The sequence below is a fragment of the Glycine soja genome, chromosome 11 (assembly GCF_004193775.1).
Source record: "Glycine soja cultivar W05 chromosome 11, ASM419377v2, whole genome shotgun sequence".
In the NCBI taxonomy this organism is placed as follows: domain Eukaryota; kingdom Viridiplantae; phylum Streptophyta; class Magnoliopsida; order Fabales; family Fabaceae; genus Glycine; species Glycine soja.
This window is the reverse complement of record NC_041012.1, coordinates 48,094,617-48,119,082: the sequence shown is the minus strand read 5'-3', so window position 1 is coordinate 48,119,082 and position 24,466 is coordinate 48,094,617. Positions and strand designations below refer to the sequence as shown.

The following is a 24,466-nucleotide window of genomic DNA, read 5'->3' as shown; positions in this document are numbered from 1 at the left end:
TGATTAGATAACTGTATAATATATTCATAATATAATTTTTTTTTCTTTTATGTAAAAGTACTTAAAAAAAATTTCCCCCAGCTCTCTCCCTGTGTTTTCTTCTCTCTCTCAACTCTCTTTCTCTAGTCTCTCCCTGCTCTCATTCTCTCTCCTTGCTCTCTTTATATCTTCTTTGGAGCCTTCTAATTTCTTAAGCTAAAAATAAAAATAAAAAGCCTTACATAATTTTTTCTCCAATTTAAGATAATTTTTAAACAAAAAAGTTAGGCGAAACATATAAACACGATTAAATGACACTAAATGTCCAATTTAATAACTTTTTCAAAAAGTAGATATGTAATTATGTATATAAATGGTATTATCGTGATAATTATACATGCATACAAAATTTGACATGATTTAGACATTGATAGATATGTAATCAAATCACAATTATTTATTATGTTTTAAACAGTAGTATAAAAAAAACATTTGTTAGAACAAATCAATTCCTTTCATAAATTTTAATATTTTAAGGGAATAGTCTTGGTTTTCGGTCAAAGGATATATTGAGTTCACCAAAAATATTTAATGTTAAAAATAAAGCACGATGCTGTAGTATTGATTATTTTTTTTTGAGGGGTGATTAATTTTTCAATTGTGTAAAATTTTGTAAAGGTAATCTATTTTAAGAGAACTTGAAATTTAGAAATTAATTTTAATACAATATCGGTGTAAAAAAAATTATATTTACAATTAATTAGAAATTATCTTAAAGATATTTCGCCTCCGTGATATAATGATTCAGAAATTTCTTCCCCAATAGAGTGGGCAACAATATAGGAGGGGTTGCCTATTTTCAAGAAGTGGTAACTTGAACTCGAGTGACCCAATTTCGAGGTTTAATTTGAATTAAATTGGGGATAGGGCATTAAAATGAATTAGTAGGGCCCAGCGTAGAAACCAGTAGGCATGTATGATATGAAAATAATAAATTCAGATACTCTAAGCAGCGTTAGTTTATTTTTTTTTTTAAATTCTAGGTAAAAATAAGAAATTGTGTTGTTTTTCTTGTTTTGTTTAAGTTCTTAAAAATCGATAATAAATAAAAACAACGTGCTATTTTTTTTATAAAGTATAGAAATGAAAAATAAAACCAACTACATCTTAGGAGATAGGAATCCTACAATGATAATTATTTAAAAGAATACGATAGATAATGACTGCATAAAATAAATGTGTGTTGCATTACATAAAGTTATAAATAAATTTTAAAAATAAACTATCCTACAAATATTATTTTCATAACACGACCCCATTTTATAATTCTGCAACTGTTAGAAGGCATTGTCCCACCGTCAGTGGTCCAGAATGGTTGGTGTAATCCATAACAACTTAATAAATAGAGACGTTATGTATTAACATAATATATATATATATATATATATATATATATATATATATATATATATATATATATAATTTCTACAAATAAAAGAGAAATTAAGTAAAATAAAAAGAACAATGTTAAATAATATATGTAATAAAATAAAAAAAAGTGTAAAGTTAAAAACTGTATATAATTTGATTATAATTATTACGTATATATCATATATGTAGCGGGGAGCATGGAAATTGAGTCTCCGTCCAGAGTCATGACCTTGTATTTCGCCTCATTGAAGGCGTCCATGCAGGTGAAATTCCAAAAATGCGCTCCATGTGTCTGAATTGATTCGAGGCAATATTTTGTTTTAGATAAACGAGTACGTGGACGCGAAGCCACTAGAGGTAGGTAGTATACACATGAAACACTTGGCGAGTCTTTTTTTTTAAATTGAGGAGGAGGAAATAATAATCAATATTCGCAATCGTGGAAGATGGAAAAGTGGTCTTTAGTCAAACAAACAGTGGAGTCTCGCAACGCAACACTACATTAGCACTAGCGTAGCCGGTTTGGTTTTGATGATGATGATGTTGTTGTTTTCCACTTTATTTTGCTTCCCCACTGGCCGCAAGATTATGTGTCTTAATTTGCAAAATACAAGCTAGAGAGATCAGATCTTAGAAGGGAGAAAGAAAGAAAGCAAGCTGCAGCTATATAGCCACACTCAACACTCTCGTAAAGAGATGAAAAGGAATTGAAGAAGAAATAAAGATGGGTCAGCTGGGCATGGATGCAGATGATGGGGAAGTGCTATATTATACTAATTAGCACATGACAAATTAAGGTATTGCCGTGCCTCAATCTGAATACATGACTATTATAACAAAATCAGCCATGTACTTTGATTGAGCCGCGTCAATATCTTATTTTGCACTTCTTTTTCATTTCCTATGCACCCCCGCAATCTCAAAACCCAGGTGTGTATATATGTCTAGTTTCATTCCTTGCTTTTGTTCTCTAGTTGTTAATTTTCTCTTTGCTGTTTTTCTTCTTCTTTGTTCCTCTCATAGTCATATGGTTTAACCATCAAAATAAAGCAAATCAAAAAGCGTATACCTGTGTGGATTAACTAGGATTAGAAGGTATGGAGAATCAATTAAGCATAATTGATTTGCAGAAGCATGTTAAGAAGTTTCATGGTGGAATTAATATTCCATTTGACTGGGTAAACCAATTGTTGACAGTTTATAGGATCGATGTATAATTAAATATGATGTTATAGAATCCCTAGTCCGGTTGCTTGCTAGTATTAACCTTTCTTCCCTTTCCTAGAATCAAGTGTCTTCTTTTTTCTTTCTCTTTTTCCAAAGAAATATATAATCTTGAATAATAACATGGATAGGTTAGAATAGAAAGGGTAGTTCTGGGACCAGAATATCGCCATCACCATGAATACTAATCGGAATTTTCGCGCGCTTCTCTTCGAGAGATTAGATAGATATTTATATATATAGCATGCATATGGCTAGCTTAACATGATTATATGACAAATACATAATAATTACCTATTATGTATATAAACGTCAGCAGTAGGTAAAATTGGGGCATCAGATTAGAGCTTGTACCAAACCATAATTTTTTTATATATTGTTATTTAATCATATATATAAAATGATATAGCCAAGGAAAGCATGAAGAGAAAATAAGGTCGCCCTTGTGCTTTTGTATGTATATGTACTAAGTTTTCAATTCCTTGAGTTATCGTTAGCTCATAGCTGCACAAAGATGCGAAGCTAAGGCATACTGTCCTCAAACGGTTGAAAATAATTGACATGTGTCCGCATATTAAGTAATCTTAAATGCTGAATATCCCCGATATCTGTAGTTAGTGAGTCTAAATTAAAGAAAAAAACAAAATAATAATGTATTGAAAAAACAGAATAAAAGGTTTTATTATAGAAATAGTAAGTAATTTTCTAACGTGCATTCATGTTTTTCAATTATTTAAGAAAACAAAAAAAAGAAGTTTTAATTTGTATTTATTATATTAAAAATACAAAAAATAGTATTTATTCTTTTTAATAATTAGAAACATTTAATACAATGTACTTGATGCTCTTTAATCAGTTTTTATAAGCAAGCACACATTAAAAATCGGGTAAGCGAAAATCTTTCCAAGGAAGGATTTTCTTCCCGGCCACATACAAATTACAACTTTTGGATTAACTTAAATTTTATATTTATTATGTAGATCCCACAATCATTCAATTTAGTAGCAGATAGATGCTCCCAGGAAGGGGGAAAAATTTCTTGATCCATGTGAGGTTAGAATTTCCCTCGCAAATAGTACAAATATGTGCATATAGCTATAAATTCCGCACGGTTTTGGAGGTTGCGTAGTGATATAAATGATATTGAAATTGAATTTGTGTTAGAAGAATAATGAGAATGATAGAGACTGGTTGCAGGGAGGGGACACGGGAGAATTAATGAAGGGAATCCTTCGTTTTCGAGCTCTATAGAAGCTAGCTAAGTCACTGAAGATGCAAACTCTAGTGGGGTCTGTTGTTACCCTTTTCTTTTGGCTTCCTCATACATGTAGCTAGATAGCGCCATGGCCTGCCCTTGTTTTCTCCAATTGTCACGTCCTTTTAATAATTGTGATAACCATTATAAAAAGGTAAGGTTGAAATCACCCTTGGGAAGTCTTAATTTTAAAAAACTGATATTATGAAAAACAATAGATAAACGTACGTGACAAATGCAACAGTAATTACATGAGGTCACAACGCGGTTGTGAAGGCTTAAAAAATCTTAATATTACCACCCCATTTGTAGATTTATTCTGCAATTTTAAAACCTTGATAAAAAAATGATAAAATATGAATGTTTATAATTTGTTTTGGGAAGGTGTTAAGTGGAAAGTTTTTAGAATTTAAATTTGGGTCATCTCAAACCCAAAAATGCTCAAGTTTTTAGTTATAATATATATTATATTTTGGCAATCATATTCCTAGGTGATGTAAATGTTCCACACACTTTCTCATACACAAAAGTAAACATATTGAGCATTAAGTTCACAAGTATGGATACATGCCAATGCCACTTACATAATAATGAGTGACCTTGTAGGCTAAACAACAAACAATTGATATAATAGACTCTAATACATTAATTTTTTGCCATCATATCACTTATCAATTAGAAATCTCCAACAAGTGTATGATCAATTACTATAATTAATTTATACTTACAATAATACATAAATTAAATCCCCGATAAAGTGTAAACAACTAAGTATACTAGAAGTTCCGTTATCACTAGGAAATCTGTCTATTTTTTTTATAAAGATATAATTTTGGTTTACTCTTATATCTTTAGGGAGGGAATTCTTACTCGACCTTTAAATTAATTATGATGCTGATTTTAGGATTAGTTATTCTTAGTGGGATCATACCCAAGTTTGTTAAGGTGAATTCCTTTGAAATAGGACAATACTTCGATCTCAATTACAGATTTTGTTAGCTTCTTGATTAGGTTTCTAATCTTCCTAATTGTTCATCCTCTTTTACTGTCTTTTAATGTTATTTGGTTGATCTTTTGATGGGTTTGTATGGATACCAACATAGTTGGGATGCATACACATCCTTCATAGATGCACTAACTTTTTGAAAAAAAACTTGTATACTTCATTGACATTTTGGCACATTTTCTTATATATATTTCTCTCTCTGGGTGTAGATGAGCATTGAGTGTTGAAGGATATTTTTGTTATATATATTTAACATACATACTCTCTTAATAACTAAGATAATAATCTTTTAAATTTGAATGTCAATAATGCATAGGCTTTGTTTGTTCTTCTTACTCTCATAGATTAACTTGATTAAACTTCACTTTCTTCTCCTTTGTCGCTTGGGAACGGTTCCCTCTCTTACTGCGAATCTGCTATATGTGCCTCTCCACGATTAGGATAGATAGGTATTTCTAACGCTCTAGTTATTAGAGTCACAAGGAAATTTATTAGCTAGAGTAACACACGCGCACACACATATATATGATAAGAGGAATTGAGGATTGCATACCTCAAACATGTGCGTTGTGTGTTCCTTTCCCTTTATCTTAGTTGAGCGTGCCTGTTCTCGTGGTACTGTTGTTATATAGTATCTGCTAACGGTTTTGCGCTATGCATGTACCATACTACCATTCATGATAACGTGGATCTTTGTAGAAATGGGATTGATATCCACGTTTATGAGTAAGTTCGATCATGTCAAAATTGTGATTTGTTAAATAACGCAGAAGCAAACCGAATCAAAGGTCTTTAACGCGCTCAACCAAAAACACACGTACGCTGAGGCTTGTGAGAATAAAGTTCTGACTAGACTCATTTACCTCATGCTAAAATTTAATTTTGAGGAAGATTAAATAGAGAAGTGTTAGGCAAAATGAGTAATGTAAAAAACAAAGATAGAAAAAAGAATTCGTGTGTTGTAAAAAGTTATTGCATAAATAATATTAATGTAACTATTTAATTTTTATTAATTCAAAGGGGTTAAGTTTAACTAAAGGGATATTATGGTTTGATTAATTTTCGTTAAAAGAAACACTCATATTTAATGTCCAATTGTATTTTGAGTGAAATTGTCCCTTATGCAAATTAATATTTATTTTGAAGAACAAAAATATTAAATATTGAAATCTAGAGTTATAATAAGAAAGTCTTAATATTATGTTATAAGTTAGCTATTTTAAAAGTTTGAATTGTTAAGCAAAAATGTATAAATAATTAGAATTTAATTGAACTGATAATATTAAATATTTTAATATGATTATTAAATCACAAATTATTATACATGTTAAATTTCTTAATTATACTTAATATCAAGAGTGTAAAGTGATATTTTATACAAATAATTATATATCTGACTCAGGAAATTTAGAGATGGTTTGAGAAGACTAGCTGTACCAAAAAAGAAGGAGATTATAGTCGTCGTAGACCTAATTAAACCCTGATGACTTTATTTAGTTGTTTTCGTGTGTTATTGACTTCTTTCAAAGGAAACCTTAATGATAAGATCACACTATACTGAGTCGATTCACATTAAACGTAAAAAAACTTCACCCTTTTGTATATATCAATCTATGCGGTGACGTGAGAGAAGCATCATAAATTCATCACACTGCAGGCTATTTTTACATGTTTTTGAAGGAAACCATATTTGTTGGTTTCCCATATACACTTGCTATTCTTGCCACTAAATTAATTTCCATTTCATTTTTGTGGGTCAAGAATTGGAGCACCCATGTCAATTGGGTTTGATTTAAATGGTGCCACTAGTTGATGATTTGATCATAATCTTACTCTCTAACCTTTTGTCTTGACTCCAAACATAATCATAATCAATGACCCCACTAGACGGATACTATTGGATTTGGACAAAGAGATAGGCATCTACATTATCCAACTAGCTAGCTCTCTTTGCTTTCCCATTTAGAGGCCCTTTTGTTTCGTTTTATTCATCAAAAAATTTCCAAGTTCCAACTCACTGTTATCACTGCAAAAATTCTTTATGTTACAATAAAAAGATTATTAGAATCGTTAGGCTAACAGTTGAAATTATTAGAATGGTCTTCGGTAAATATTAAGTTTGGAGATATAACGACTTAACTTTTAAAAATATTAAAAATAAGTGATTTTTTTAAAGAAAATAAGTTGTATCAAACACTAAAACACATATATTTTGTATTTATAGAAACAATTTATCAATATAAATATTGTATCTTTCATGATCTCTTAAGTTGACCTTTATTTAAAGGTGGCAAAATAAATTGCCCGATCTATTACGGCCAACCCAATGCAAGATACAGCGGGCCTATGCGAGCTATAAATTTCTTGAGTTGATTACCTTTTTTTAGTCTCTTACTTTTTGGTTGATTTTTATTTCAAAACTCATCATTACTAACAATTACTATGGTAATTATTTTTATTGTCTTATTTTTATTTCAGGATAATAAAAATAAATAAATAATTTTTATTCTATTATTACATTGAGAAAAAGGAAAGAAAAGATATATATGTGGATCGATTAATATTAGTCCTATCAAATATTTTTAAGGAGACTAATACAAGCCTAAAAAAACTAATACAAAATGAATAAAATATTACAAAGATTAATATATATATATATATATATATATATATTAATTTGAAGGATTAAAATAAAATAATAAGAATAAAAAATATTTTTTTTGTTTTAGTAAAAACTCGACTAAAAAAATATTAAATACTAAAAACAAAATTTACTAACTTATCAGAAAAATATATATCTAAGCCTTAAATTAAATACTCATTTGATAACATTTTAATTTGAATTGCAGTTATACGTATAAGAGACCTGATTATAAAATTTCATAACTAATAATAACATAATTCGATTATACTTCAAGCACTTAAAGAGAGAGAGAGAGAGAGATTTTGTTAAATAATAATTCTAAAAACAAATCCTAATTTAATTAAAATATTAATTTAATATATTAGTAGTAAAAATATTTCGTACGTCAAATAATTAAAAATAATTTTAAATATGACTTTTAAATAACAATATAAAAGATATTTATACCATTATTCTAATCAAATTTAATTTAAAAACTCAGCATAGATGCAGGGAACTATAAGGTGCAGTCGAATAATTTTAACTCATTTTATATTCTCTCATTCTCTGTGTACCACACAAAACAAAAATATCTACCATATATACCCACTCTTAAAAAACAATCTATGAGCTTAAAAGTCCACAGCAGTATTTATGGGTAACTGAACGTTTCCTCCAAGGAGGCCAAGAACAGTAGTTTTCAAATCTGCGTGCTTAATATAGTTGATGCTACACGAAAGGATTTGCTTTTGTTCTAACTGTTCACTAAAGAAGCTGGTAGCACCAACCACCTTTTCCTAACAACCATGCGAGGGACATTCAACTTTCTGCAACTCGATCTTTTCCGCACCTTTAGCCATAGCTCAGCATCACAGTTTAATTTAGCACATATAATAATAGTCTTCATACACAAAAGAGAATGGTATAGGATGTTTGAAAACGTGGTGGATAACGTTAAAAATTTTTAGTAGTCTTAAGCTATTCTTTTTTATGTGGTCGAAAAACCTTCATGGAATCATGGTTTCAACGTCGTTCCAAGCATATTAGACTATTAGTAGAGGATTCTAAAAAATTACTGTTAACTATTTGAGTCACAACAATGGAAAACTAGCTTGTATTAATTGAAAAAAAAAGGTTTAATTGTATTTTTTTGTCTCTTCATCATCACAATTCTTTGATTTTGTTTCCTCAAATGAAATTCTATTGGGAAAATTGAATTTTCTAAGTGAGATTGTTTTATTCTCTGAAGCATTATTTTCATAAATATTTAACAAATTTTGTTGATATGGCAATACAGGTTTATATGACTGCTCACATGTATTTAACGTATATGTTGATGTTTCCTAATTGCACAATTTGTCGTTTACGATTATGATATCAAAAGAATAAAAAAGATAATTAAATCACGTTAATGAATGTGTTAAACAACATATTAGCGATTACATTATCGACACGTCATCATCTATTGTTACATTAACAAAAATGATTAAATATTTAAGAAAAGAGTCATATAGGAACTAAAATTACACAATTTTAGAGAACCTAATATGTGCAATTAAAACTTAAGAGACCAAAATTAAGAAGAAGAAGAATGATATTTAAAAAAATATCACTAGAGAACCTTCCTGTTGCTTATCGCGAGACATTATGTTTTTCTTGTGCTTGAAAAAAAAAACTTTTGGTTCTACTAAAATTTCTCAAATCAGGTATTAGTCCTAAAAAATAATTGTCTTATTTGGTCTTTCTAATTTGACATTATCCTTGGTCCTCAAACTGTATTTTGTGACTATTTATTACCGTCATTAAAATTTTAAATGTTAATTATAATCACTTAAAGGATTAAAAGTGAGAAGTATTTTTAAATTAAAGGATAAAAATAAGATAATTTTTTGTTGGAGGACTAAAACCAAATTTACAAGATTTTAGAGGGAAAAAAACATACTTTACCAAAAAATTAAAAATCCTCAGATACATAAAAAAAAATTAAAATTTAAAGAAAAAATACATACATTTTCTCCTAAAAGAACTATGTGACTTTAATTTTCTATTTCATGGAAGGATACATATATGAGCGAATCAAAATATCAAACCAAAATTATTTTTATAATTTAGTTTTCATTCTAAATATATATTATTCATTCATTTTAGTTAATTTATTTAATTAGTTTATTTCGGATGGGTGAAATAATTATCAGAACCAAAGAGTATGAGGAGTATAGTTTGTATTACATATTCTTTTATGCCCTTCTTTAACTATTTTCAATCTAATGGTTGTAATTTTAGTCTGGGTCGAGTTTTCCAATTCTTTTCTCTGATCTCCAAATCGTTTTCGGCCTCTTTAGCTGCAAATCGAAAAACCAAACCAATTAAAATGTTTCTCACCTCCCATTATACTTTTCCCCTAAAGCAATTTTTGGATAAATCTTACCTTAATAGAATCCTATCTTTTAGTTTATTTTATTTTTGAACACCATTATTATTATTATCTCTCAAAACCACTCTGATATTTTCTTTCCCCTTATCATGCGCAACAAAACCCACCGCTTTAGACCCTGTTGGAAGTTGTCGAAAATGACGAGGATCCCTAACTCAATTTGATCTCACTTTCACTACTTACATTTCGTTTATCTATCATGATTCAATTTACTAATTTTTTAAATTTTGTTTTGGTTTTGAAATATATTTGATTTGTTGGTGCAACTACTGAACATGCTCTCCTAGGACAATCAATTAATGTTAAGCATGGTGAGTTCGAACACTTGAGTTGGAGGGATTGCAAAAGACGTAACTGACCAACCATGACAACTTCTGCTTCCAACAAGGTTATGACCACAGTCGATAAGTTGTTTGTTCATCTTTTCTCTCTCTCCCCCCATATATTATGCACATCATAACCTTTTTCACTATCTATTTAAATCAAATGCCACAATCTCATTTTCAAATGGTTGTGTCAATTTGGCTACAAGTGTTTTTTTTTTTGTCGTGTAGATTTTTCATGTTTATCATAAGTGAAATTAAAAAGAGTCTTCACCATGCTTGTGAGTCTTAATTTCTTAGGTTACATTATATAAAAAAGAGAATGAAATTTGTCTATTGCATCATTGGTCATGTGGGGTTTATGTTTATTTATATTCTATCATGTTTGTGGTTTTTTCTTTAGTTGAAAAAAATTATTTATTATCTTTTGATTTTTTTCTTCATTGTGCTACAGCACTGTTATAGAATACCCCAGTGGTATATCTGAACAACATTCTGAATGGGTGTGTAGCCTATATTGTTGCTATAAGCATGATTGAAGATGCTGAGGATAAGGCCTTGTTACACTTGGAAAGATTGGCTATGTTAAGGTTACATATTTGAAGATTCTTCATGTGGCCTCGAGCCTATAGTTATACATTCATGCACTTATACATGGAATTTAGTTGGAGAATTTTTTTTTCTTAAAAAAATCCATCACTAAATGTCCTTCAACTTTAGCCTGTAATAATATTTGAAGTTTTGAACAATAACGTTTTTCAAATTCTTTCAATCCATACTACAAACTATCCATCATAGTGATTATTATTGAGTTTTTCCAATGTTATTGCGTATAATATTTGAAGTGGGCCTTTTCAGTCCTCAAGCACTAATTATGTTAGCATTCATAATAGCATTAGGGGGTTATAATCTTCAAGTGGCTTTGTTGTCACATGTGAGTCTTGAGAGAAAAATTACTACAAGCCTTTGGAGTTGAGGTTTATTTGACGTTGAGGTATATTTGACAGACCTTGCCAAAAGAGTCAATAGGGTTCTTCATCAGGTAGAAGAACTCCTATATATCCAAGACATTGTAGTTATATGCTCAAATAAATTTTAAAATATTGTCCATTCAAATGTATTCCTATCATTCACAACACATTCCGAATTTGGTTGTCATGTTTGGGAAAAATGTTGCTGAATAATTTGTTAACTACATATGTTGTGTGATGATAGAGAACAACAATTTATAACATACAACAAAGGTACGAATTTCTCTTTTCTATTTTATTATTCTCTATTTTATTTGGGGTATTATCTTGTGTCTTTTGATTCCTTTTTTCCTATTGTTCGTGATGAAAGTTTGTTGATTATGTTATATGTGCATTCTTATTGTTTTTCATTTAGGGAAAATTTTTAAATTAAAGTTCTAATTGGTGCTAATTGTGCTAGTGAGTAACTTCTGAGTTCTTCTTTGTCAAAGGTTTGTATAAGTCTGTTTTTTTTTTAATTTAACTCATGTTAGTATGTTGCTTTGGTTTCTGTTTATGTATTGGTGCTTACTCAGTATTTAATTGTGCAATGACACAATGAATAAAAGGTAACCATTCCGTGGGGAAACAACTGCATGTGCAGGGGTTTTCTGATATACGTCTTGTACATGAGTTAGGTATCCCTTATACTCAATTTTAGTATATACTTTCTTTTGGCTGATAAAAAAAGTCTGACTTGAGTTCAGTTTTTGCAAACTCTTCATATAATAGTTAAAAATTATTTGTACGATAATTAAACAAAATAAAAACCTGCAAATATATAATGTTGATTGAAATTATAAGGATATGGTGTACATTTTGAGTTGCAGGAGCTTCAAGGAAACTTCAAATATTCCTTATTGGTATTTTGTTGTTTTAGTGAGGTTTGCAATGAAGGTTTGAGATTTTTTTTTCTCTAAATTTTTGTGGTGTAGTTTAGACATAATTGATTCTGGTGTTGATGTATTGTGTTTGGATTATTAGATTTAATTTTCTCATAATTAATTAAAATTTCAAGTTGAAAGCCAAAGTAATAAATAGTTACTTCCACTTTTTTCAAATTTTCACTATGATTTTAGGATCATAATTGATTTTGATAACTATCTAAACACACTGTATTTACTAATTAGCACAGTTTCCTCTAATTATACATCTTGGTGTTTTGATTTTATTTTTTTAATCTTTAAGACATTTTTTAAAAGGACTGACACATAAATAAAACAACCTCAAGTCTAATGTATTATTAGGCTCACCGCATATTGAAGGTATTGTCGGCTTTAATATTGTGTGGATCTCATAATTATATCCTTAAAATGTATATTGATAGGTTAAAGAATGATGATATTTATAAAGTACGTATAGCCTTTATTCCTAAGTAATGTGAAACATTTTTGTGTACAAGAACTTGATTCGTATAGGTTTATATTTACCTAAAGCAACTATTGTCCAAAAATATGTATTTAGTTTTTAATGATGATAGTATTTAGCATATTTATAATTTTAGTTGATGATGTTTTCTTTTTAAAATTTCACAATGTAACTCACATAGAAAAAAAAGAAAAGATAAAAAGATTTTCTTTTCAAAAAAGTTGAAGAAATAAAGTTGGATGTTTTCACAATAAAAAAATTTAAAGAGGGAAAAAATGAAAAGATATTGAAAAGAGAGAGTGCACAACTTTTTTTTTCTATAGGCAAAGAAGAGATTTATTATAACATAGACCTGCAAGGTCATAAGAAATGGCCCAATCAGAAAAACAGATACAAGATAATTTCTAAAACAAACATATACCAGTAAAGAGTTCCTCATCCGCACAACATTTTTCTAACCATTCAATTCATACCGAGTACAATGTTGTTAATTATCATCTAGCATTTCACCCACCAAATGTTTTAAACAAATCAGTTGCTATCTCCCTTACTCACATTGCACCATCATCATGTAATTATCATCTTAGATATGCTCTTTGTATCAGACCCCCGAAAAACCACAACAGCACAGTGCATAAAGTCAGAGAGAGTGCTCAGTGTGTGTGAGTAAGTGAAAATGCAGGCTTGTTAATAAGAAAAAATGGTTAGGTGATGCTCATTAATGTATCTAAGAGAATATCAAGTATCATCAACATCGATAGCAAGAATCATGGTCTCGTTCTGTTTACTTATTATACTATCCCTTTTCGTCTTGGAGCATAGAAATTACAAGTAATGAAGCCATGGCAATGGTACAAGAAACATGGGGCACACCTCTAATTTTCAGATAAATATCCGTTATCTATTTTCTAATACGAGTTGGTCGTTAAATCACCATTGATCATACAAATAAAAGACAATGCAACAATTATTTTCATGTATCACTCATGTTCTTCAAACTCCAAAGCCATAGCGAAGGAAAATCCAAATTGATACCATATATTTGAGATGAATAGATACACTTAAGTTAAATAATAAATTTATAATATCATTGAAAAGGAGATATTGTCAATGCTTGAAGTGTATATATATATATATATATATATATATATATATATTAATTTAAAGAAGAACACCAACAATTATCAACATGTGAAGTCTTCGAGGGAGAGCACCAATAGTTAATTAGCCTCACTAAAAAAGGAAAATTTAGAACGAGATAAAATGCATGCAAAAAAGCACATGAAATTTGAAAATGACTCCAAACGCTAAACTAGAATTTTGAAAAAAAACACAAGAACAATTGAACAATTGAACAATAATAATATTAAACCGCAATTACTAGCTAGAGTTGAGTCTGAGGATGAAGGATAATATTCAAGGTGACCAAATAGTGCTTTGTGACAAGGGAGATGAGTGTTGTTAGGGATGGGTAAGCGGGCCGGTCCGTCCCGTGTAAGGTTCGCATTGACAGTGGATCGGGCCAGTCCGTCCCGTTTCTTACACGGACCAAATAAATTGGTCCGTCTCCGTCCCACGGATCCCGCGGATCAATCGAGCTGGTCCACAGGCCTAGTTTTAAAAGAATTTCAATTTTAATAAAAATACAACACAATCAAATTAAGCTCAATACAAATGTAAATAAAATCTCAATAATTAATCAATTACATTAATAAAATAAATAATGTCTTAACAAAAGAAAATCCAAACAATAAATCTAAAATATGAAATTTAAACATCTCAAACAACAAATGATTTCATAGCCTTCTCCATCTCCACATTTAAGAGTACAACAACAATGAAACAGCCCCAACCAAAATAGGATAAAAACAAATTCTAGAGAGAAGAGGTGTACTTTGCGTGGTGGCGCGGTGGTGGGCCAAGGCTGTGCTGCTGCGGTGTCTCGTTTGACTACGTGAGTGTGAGTCGCGTTTTATTTTGCTTGTAAGGGAAATAGTCGTAAGATTTGCACGCATGTGTGACTGCGTGATGGAAAAAAATGGAGAAAAAGTGTTCTTAGTCTGCTACAATGATAACTACTAAATATGATATGAGCTATCTTTTATCATAAAAATATCTTTAAAAATATTCATTTAAAAATTATTTTTAGCTTAAATGATAAGAATTGATATTTTTATTATTTATGACTTGCATATATGAAAGGGATAGATTAAAAGAAAAAAAGACCGAAAATATCAAAAAGGAAGATTTTTAGCATGTTATCACTTATCTTTTTTATCTTAATCTTTTATTTTTGTTATATTTTATTTTTCTTATCTTATCCTTTTTTATCTTTATCATTTTTTAATTTAAATATTTTATTTTTATTTTTAAATTTTTATCTTATCTAATATATTTCTTTATCTGTTATTTTAAAAGAAAAGTTTAAAGTGAAAAAGAGAAAATCAAACCTAATATAATTGGGCCAGAGTCACACAAATCAAACCTAATGCGGACTGCGGGCAATCTGCGGACCCCGCGGGCCAAACCCGCATAATCTGAGATTAAACGGGACGAACCCAAAAATATGACATAACCATGGACCGTAACCCGCGCAGACCGCGGGCCAGTACATGGACCTGACCCGTTTACCCACCCCTAAGTGTTGTCCTATATTAAGTAAGGGTTACCTATATTAATGTAATTTTTTAAAAATTAACTATGGCATACCGTTTTGTCCAAAAACTATTATAAGGTATCACGTAATGATTCAACTTGGATAACACTTTTCTAAAGATGTGTTATCCAACAACTCTGTTTTTTTTTTCTTCTCAATATGCTTTTATCTAATATTTAAAGTGTATTGTTTGAATGCATATGTAATGTAGTGGATTTTTACCCTTCTAATAACAAGCTCCTTCAGATGAGGTAATTGTCCAAATGGAAGTAACAAACAATAATACTAAAAATTACTCAACCAATAATTATATGGTTGGACTTGGTGGTTAAAGAAAGAAAAAGACAAGAAGAAATTATGGGTACAAATTCATCTCAAACTCTTCTCATTAAAATTTTAACAAAATTAATAATTAACATTTCAATAAAAAAAAAAAAAACTTATTCAACCAATTTGGAAATCAAGCTTGTACCAGTAACTACTATAGAATTTGATGTGAAGTTTCTTTAAATTTGTTGAAGATTGCATGTTGTTAAGTACATTTTTTTACAATTTGGAATATTGGGGTCACTGTCCCACTCCAACATAAGTTTAATCATCTCATTTAAAAAAATTACATTGTCAATCACTAATTAATTACCTTATCATTGGAGTTTTTAAATTTTTCTAATAATTATTTTAAATTCATATTAAAGATGTTATTTATTTGGTTGAAAATATATCAAAATTAATTAAAAATTGAAATACTAAGTATGAAAAGTATTTAATGACAATATTGACTAATTATATTTTTTAGTAAATTTAATTTAATACATATTATATTTCAAGAATAAAATTATAAGATGATTTTTTTTAACAAAAAATTATAAGTTTACTTTTTTTTTAACAAAAAATTATAAGTTGACTATAGTTTTGTGTAACCACAAATGTCCAATTGATGTGCATGGGTATTTTTTTTCTATACCACATTTATCTTTCAAGAAAGATAATCCTATTTGAACCGCCAAATATAATTACTATGTCCAATAAAACTCATGTGTATAAATATTGAATCAATATCAAAATATTCAATGGTTGAATTAATAAAATTTCATTTATACCAAAAAATACTTCTTTTTTTTGTGTGGAGTACCAAAAAATACTGTTGGAATAACTTATCACTCCTTAAATTAATATGTGTATAAATATGTTTCAAAGTTGTTGTGAATGTATATTTAACACTAAAGTGTTTAATTTAAAATATAAATGAATATTTATTAAAATAAAATCAAGTTTGACTATTTAAAAATAATCTTAAACTGATAAAAGATAAAAGGCACATTGAGTGAAAATTATAACATTATAAAATAATATATATATTCTACCAACTCATTTAATTATGAAACTTTGAATGAATTTATTTATTATATTTTTTGCATTATAGGAAGTTTTAATCATTTAATGTGCATTTAAAACTTTTTATTTAAATATTTTCTATTCAAATCAATAATAATAATTTGTGGAAGTCAATGGTAAAATATATTCATTTATAAATAAAACTAACTTAACAAGCATTGATGACATTATTGATTACTAATCAATATTTAAAAATAATTTTTAAAAACTTTAATGGCATTATATATATATATATATATATATATATATATATCATTTAATATTATTTTCAAATGAAATACTTTTTTACAGATTGGTAGAGACAAGAGAGACTGCATTAATTTTAGATGATTGTCATGATTTTAAAAATAAAAATATAACTAAAATTAAACTAAAACTGAAAATAAGACAACATAGAGTAAAATTTATATAAATTTTTCACATGTACATGTTGTCAATAACAAAAGTGCAGTCATTTTTTTCTTTTACATTATTCTGTTACACAATTTACATATATGCATAAAAAAAATATTCCAGTAAAGAAAAAAAAACCAACTTACGCAAACAATTTACATGTGTATTAATTTATTTGTTATTCTCTCCATCCCAAAATAAGTATCATTTAAAAAATAAATTATCCCAAAATAAATATCATGCTAACTTTTCATTGTAATGTTAATTATTTTTCAACAATAATCCTACTTTAATATTTTAGTGTAATAGTAATACTAAAGTTAATTTTGTAATTTTTTTCTCATCTATTTATTAATTTTTCTTAATTTGTATAAAATTGTCAATAAGACTGATAGATAAATTATTTGTTATTATTTGTGTAGATTTATTGACCCTTTAAATCAGCATATCTTGTATAATTATATAGTTGTAATTGTGTAAATATATCTTTAATTGCTTAGTCATAGTATTTTAGCAAACTTTAATACTAGGAATTGTACCATATTATTTAAATGAAAATTCTTCATAGAAAAGAATAAATTTTTTTTTTCATGCTAGTTTTTCTAAGTTTAACATGGTAAGGACACACTTTTCATCTTAATTTCTCTGAGTTTAACAAAATTAACATTTGACAACACATATTTTGGGATTGAGAGTAGTAGTATTTAACAATTTTTTTTACTAAAAATATTTTACAAACATGTATTTTAATAAAATAATTTAATTCAAATTCTTATATAAACTAAAAATGTGTTTACTAAATTGATATTATGAATGAAATTTAACAAACCAACCAGAATCAAGACAATTGTTAGTTTGTATTGATTCAATTGAAGATAAGTATTAAAAAATATATAAACTTGTATCAAATCAATCCAGTCTTAATTGATTTTTTTTATATTCACCTAAAAAGAGGACAACTAATGTATTTTTAATTACACGTGTATTGATATTTCAAGATAATATTCACTAAAAAATCATCTACTGTATATTAATCAAGCGAAAATGGGGACTATGTTCCATAAATAGCTAAAGACTTTTACTTGCATGAATACAAGAAAAAAAGAAAAGGACTTTTTGTACGGAAAATGGCTAAAATTTATAGAAATTTAAATAATTTTTTGGGACATATAAAAATATTTTTAAAAGTCTATTATAAGAGAAAAGACCAAATAGGGAAAATGTCAAGCCGTCCCCTTTTTTCTCCCGGCTTTCTCTTAACACTCTCTGTTTCTCAACTTTCCTCCTTTTTTTCAAGTGAATTCTTTTTTTGACTGTTATCATTACATTTTAATGATCGAAATCAGTAATTACTACACAACTCATTATTCTACCCAATATTTTTTAATACAAAAATATATATACTTACATTTTTTCATTTTTTTTTATTAAATTATTCGTCATATGTTTCCTTGACTTAAGTGAGTTCATATATATATATATATATATATATATATATATATATATATATATATATATATATATATTACAGTTTTGTGTTCAAGTAAATAGAAAAAACATAATTAAAAAAGTAAACTCCCCGAAAGATAATTAATCATTCAATTACAAATTTTTATATATGTAATAAGTTTATTAGTTTTTATGATAAATATCTTAAAATTATTAATTATGTGATCTATAATTAAATAATAATATAAAATTATTTTACAATTTCAGCACATAATTATTAATTCTTTAATATCTTAAACTTACTACTAGAATGAAAGTTCTTTTCACATACGCAAAATTTTATATTTTTTCAAAATTATTGACTACCCCGTTCATATAAATTAAAATCAATGTAATATATATATATATATATATATATATATATATACTTTTCAAAATATACTACAATATAGACAATTTGATTATTATCATTTTGTTGTTCAATTTTGACAAAATATATATTTTTCAAAATATATACTTTTTAGTTTTCTTTTGCTAATCATGATATTGGATCAAAATATTCACTGTCACAAATAGTGATTAATTTTTGTTGATTATCATAAGTTTACACTAAAGGTTTACATTTCTCTCCCAAGATTTATTTCATATTCAAGTATTCAAACCATGCATATTAAGAAACACAAACAATGTCATTTGTGTCAACCAATGTTTTTTTTTTTTGTGGACCATGATATTGATACAAAATTATCTATACAAGTGATAACTAATCTTCGTTTAGGACCGAGAGCGCACACAAATTAAATATTTTTTTTGCAACACAATTTTCTTATACCTAAAGATCAATCATCATTCTAATCTCTTAAACCACTTGATTAACAGACATTAGTTGTTGTCGTTTATGTCAACTAATGTTAGTTCATCTTTCTTCGAAATTAAAAGAGATTTTTTTTTTTTTTATAAATATGTGTATCATGATGTATGTAGAGAGTAAAAAAAAAAGAAGGTGAAAGAAGACAAAAACGCGAAAATGAACGTAGCACAGAGCATGCAACTCGGAGCGAAATGATAGCTCACACCTCTAGTTACATATTTCACCCTCTCTCCATCCAATTGTTACTTTTTTTGTCTTTGTTAATTTCAAACTCAAAATTAACCTTTGCAACGCTTAGACCTGGGCCCCACACCCCCTTTCTTTCTCTCTCTCTGTATCTCATAGTTTCTTATTCTCCCCTTGAAAATCCACTGTCTCTGTCTCAACCCCAAAACAAAAACAGAGAAGACAAAGGGCAGAAGGGCTTGTTCCCTTTCAACTCTCTCTGTCTCTTCTTCACCACCATCTCTCTCTCTCTCTCTCTCTCCTGAGAGGAGAGAGAACAACAAAAACTCTCAAAACACACACACACACACATTCTCTCGTATAATGGCGAGAACAGTCTCCAACAACGACGATGAAACAGCAGCGAAAGAAGAGGGTGAGGTGAAAGATGGCGTAAGGAAGGGGCCATGGACCCCAGAAGAAGACGCGATCCTGATGGAGTACGTGAAGAAGCACGGCGAAGGGAATTGGAACTCTGTGCAGAAGAATTCTGGTTTGTTAAGGTGCGGCAAAAGTTGCAGACTCAGATGGGCCAATCATCTCAGGCCTAATCTCAAGAAAGGTGCATTCTCTCCAGAAGAAGAACAAGTCATAATCGACCTTCATTCCAAGCTTGGAAACAAATGGGCGCGAATGGCAGCACAGGTATATATATTTAACCATGCTTACATGTTCATGCCATTGTTTCTCTTCTGTGTTTGTGGTTATTAGTGCATGCAATCATTTTTTTATTTTTTTGGGGTTTTGGGAGTGAACTTCCATTGGCTTTTTCCATCTGTGATGTAACCGTGTTGTCCTGGGGCCTGGATAATTTTATTTTATTTTTACCATCCTGGCTATTGAGACGATGCAGTGTGTTGGAAACGCGGTGAATCACATTGAAAAAATCATGGTAGCCTTAAAGTTATTTTTGGTGCGATGGAAAATCATGGTGGATCACCATGGTTTTTTGGTCCTCGCTGACAATCCAAACACACTTATTAAAAAAAAAACTTGTTTTTTGATATAGCGTGTGTTGGAAACGCGATGCATCACGTTGAAAAAACCATGGTAACCTTGATGCTATTTTCTGGTGCGATGGAAAATCATGACAGGTCACCGTGGTTTTTGGTTCCTCGTTGCCAATCCAAACACATTTATTGAAAATTAAAACATGTTTTATGCTGTAGCGTGTTGGAAATACGGTGTATGACGTTGAAAAATCATGATAGCCTAAAAGTTATTTTTTAGTATGATGGAAAATCGTGATGAATTATCATCATTTTTGAGTCCTTACCATCCATCCAAACACATTTATCCATGTTTTAGTTTTCTAGCTTCTTTTTCTATTTTTCAATTTCCTGATTTGGATCTGGATTTAGATCTGCTAATTTAATTGGATTTGATAGCAATCCAGGAAACAGGGAAGGGGAAGAAGGGAATTCCTATCCCTTAGTCTGTTCTGTGTTTATCTATTTTTGCTGTGCAACATTTTTTTACATGGTTTAGTTTCCTCCAATTTTTTTATTGACAAAAACATTAAATGTTGAAGCTTTTTGTCATCAATAAAGAGAATCTCGCTTTCATGCCTTTTGCACTTCAATGGAGTTTCTTTCAGCCCCCATTTCCCTTTTGGTTTTAATTAATTACAGTTTTGTGCATATCGTCAGATTTTGGATTTTCTATGAGCTGACCTAAGTCTTTTTGTCTGAATATATCAATTTGGCACACTCCATGAGGACCCACCCTCCTTAATGTTTTCTTTTTTCGAGAGCAAAGATATTCTCAACTTTATGCCTTTACGTGATTTGGTTCCTATGACTTGTTTCTCTCACCATCCTTAAAATGTTTTTTTTTTTTTTTTTTTTTCTGTTTTCAGTTACCTGGTAGGACCGACAATGAAATAAAGAACTTTTGGAACACCAGAATGAAAAGGCGTCAGAGAGCAGGGTTACCCATTTATCCTCCTGAAGTTCATGCAGAAGCCAATGCTTACCATCTACAACACCACCGCTACTTGGAACAACAACAACCACCACCTTATTCATCTTCATCATTTTCTCTTCTCCTATCTTCATGTTACCCCAAGAAGCTCAATGATCCAAACCAAATCCATCACCATTCCAGTGCAAATCCAATGCAAAACCAACCTGATCATTCTGCCGACCGTTCCATCAATCCAAGCCAGCAATTCAAGTTTTCCAATGAAAACAGTACTGGAAACAATGGAAACTTTGCTTTTCCAATGTCTCCTCTTTCTCCATATGGATCATCCTCCTCCACCCTTCTTAACCACAGTTTTGGTGGTGATCATGGTGGCTTCATTGCAGGATCTCCCTATGAACAACCCTTTCCTTTGGTGCAAGGCTCCACCACTGACATCTCTTCCAACCAAACTCCAACCCCTGCTTCATCCTATGCTAGTGGGGTTGATGGCTTGATGGGAGCTTCAAGCATGGTTAATAATAACAATAATAACAATGATTACTATGAAGTTGCACCATTATCTCCTCATCAAGGAAACAGTGGCCTGTTGGATGCTCTAGTAATGGAGGCTCAGGGACTTTATCACAATGAGAAGTCAAGGAGTGAGGAGGACTTAAACTTAGCTGGGAAGTTGTCTTGTAAGAGAAAGAACATGGAATACGCAGAGGAGGGAGGCACTGTGCCAGCTGGGGTGTCAGCCATGAAGAAGAACAGTGGCAACAGTAGTAATGAAAGCCAGAGGGATGATGATATTAGCTCCTCTCAATTGTCAAAAGGTGAATCCTTTTCACTCTTTTGTTTGATAAATATGATTTCTTTCTTTTAGTCCTTGCAATTATGTATATTTGGTTGGAAAATGCTAGTAACATATTATTTGTTATTTGGGCAATTTTATTAGAAATCATCAAGTTTTGTTTCTTATTCAACTGGTCTTACTCATAATTTTGTATTTTTCAATGAAACCTATATAACATGGTGTGTTAAGAAGAGTGTTTTAGAAAATATATATTAACATTTTTGGTTTAAATATGTTAAGTAACTTTTGTTTGTATTTCTGTAAAAAAAAAAAATGGCTTTTGGTTTTGTAGGATTTATTGTCACTTGTTTTGGTTTCTACCATGAATTCATTGTTAGTAACATTTTTTACATCCTTCTAAATGTAACAATTTTGTTTTTTGTATTCAATTCCTTTAAAAACAATAAATTTTATTTTAATCCTTACAAAAATATAGTGTTTTTTATTTTAACTTATGTCATTACATCTCTATAAAATATAGTAAATTTTGTTTTTAGTCTCTCTTGTAAGTTTTTTTTTATTTAATGATATTTATTTATAATTTTTAATAAATTTTATTCAATAATAAATAATTAATGCGCTAAATACAATGTGTTATTGAAGTGTAAAAAGCATATATATGTTCCCTTAATTTGCATCAAAATTTTGCATGCTTGGATATATGATGATTCCCTAAATTCATGTGAAAATTTTGATGCATAACACAGGGAAGAAACAAATTGGCGAGGACCCGTTGGAAGAGATGAATGGGATGGACGATGACTTGGTTAGCCTGCTCAACCAATTTCCCTTAGAAATGCCAATGCCTGAGTGGTACCGTAGAGGAGAAAATCAGTCATTGGGACTTGAAAATCAGCCCAAAGCTTCATCACCAGACCCCGCTGATCATGAACATGCTTGGACTCTCGGAACTTGCTGGAACAACATGCCTCGCATATGCTAAATATAGCTTCTAGACAACAACAACAACAATCACGTGTTCTGTAATGATGATTACAGAACGAAAAGTTCATCGTAGTGATCGAAGTAGATGGAAATTAAACTCATGTGGTATGTGTTAGAATTTAGAGATGTTGAGTTAGCTATAGCTAGGGTGATCAAATTCAAAGCAATGCACACCAGCCATATTTCATATATTCCTCCCCTACCCCCCTTATAACAAATGGCTTGGTGTAGAAGTTAGACTTTTCGGATTCAAGTGTTTTTCATTCGTAGTTAAATTTAGTGGTTTTGTGCTATTAGAAAGATAGTGCAAATTTGAAGCTTGCTTTCATTGCAGCTTGTTTAGCATCCTTGGAATGCTTTGTGTACATAATATGATATCATGAATTGCCTGATGCTTATTAGAATTTAGACTTTCGAAATCCAAATTTGCTAAAACTATATATAACAGATTCACAGTAGTGTATTCTGTTTCCGCGAGCCAACTTTGCACTTAATTTTTAGTTAATTAGGGATCGGAATATGTTTATTTTACGCCTAATATTTTATGCTACCCATGCACCCGTTAATAATGGATAAAATATTTGTTAATTAGTAACCGTCGTATTCCTAGCTTTAATGTAATAGTAACCTATTCCTAGGTTGATAATTAACTGATTTTTAACTAATAATTTACACATCATTAGCAGGTATGCGAGAAGTTGAAAATCTCACGCGTAGGAAAAATAGAATTGTTTCCTTTTATTTGCTAGATTGGATAGGACTTCTAAAGAGCATCTTAAATTAAATGGAAGAATTCAATTTGTGTGTTTTACTCCTTTTTAGTAGTAGTATCGCAAAAGAAAAGAAAAGAAAAACTCTTTTTTAGTAGGTCGCTTTTTACTGTATAAGATTTTAAAAATATTTACTACATTTTTTTACTCTTTTATAGTTCTTAATATGTTTTTAAATAGTGGATCTCATTATATTTCTTCCCACACACAAAAATGCTGTTTTAACTTGAAAAAATATTTATTGCTTAAAATTTAACCAACATAATCTAATGAGGTCAAATTAACAATTTTCATTATTCTTATTCAGGGCTGAAATGAAATTAATTTGATTTTTGAATAATAAAATAA

General features: G+C 29.5%; 1 protein-coding gene across 1 annotated transcript; it reads left to right on the top strand.

Moving 5' to 3' along the window:
• The first annotated feature begins 19,737 nt into the window (after nt 1-19,737).
• On the top strand, nt 19,738-23,754 carry LOC114375814 (transcription factor MYB101-like). Its single transcript, XM_028333679.1, has 3 exons — nt 19,738-20,287; nt 21,501-22,383; nt 23,111-23,754. Exons 1-3 carry the CDS (start codon nt 19,967-19,969, stop codon nt 23,344-23,346), a joined length of 1,440 nt encoding a protein of 479 aa, XP_028189480.1. The 5' UTR covers nt 19,738-19,966; the 3' UTR covers nt 23,347-23,754.
• Nucleotides 23,755-24,466: the final 712 nt, after the last annotated feature.

What these genes read in the sequence shown, in the direction of transcription:
- LOC114375814 (XM_028333679.1), top strand. Translation starts at nt 19,967, where the DNA reads ATGGCGAGAACAGTCTCCAACAACGACGATGAAACAGCAGCGAAAGAA. An exon ending in GGGCGCGAATGGCAGCACAG is followed by an intron (nt 20,288 to 21,500) that starts GTATATATATTT and finishes TTCTGTTTTCAG; the next exon opens with TTACCTGGTAGGACCGACAA. An exon ending in CTCCTCTCAATTGTCAAAAG is followed by an intron (nt 22,384 to 23,110) that starts GTGAATCCTTTT and finishes TGCATAACACAG; the next exon opens with GGAAGAAACAAATTGGCGAG.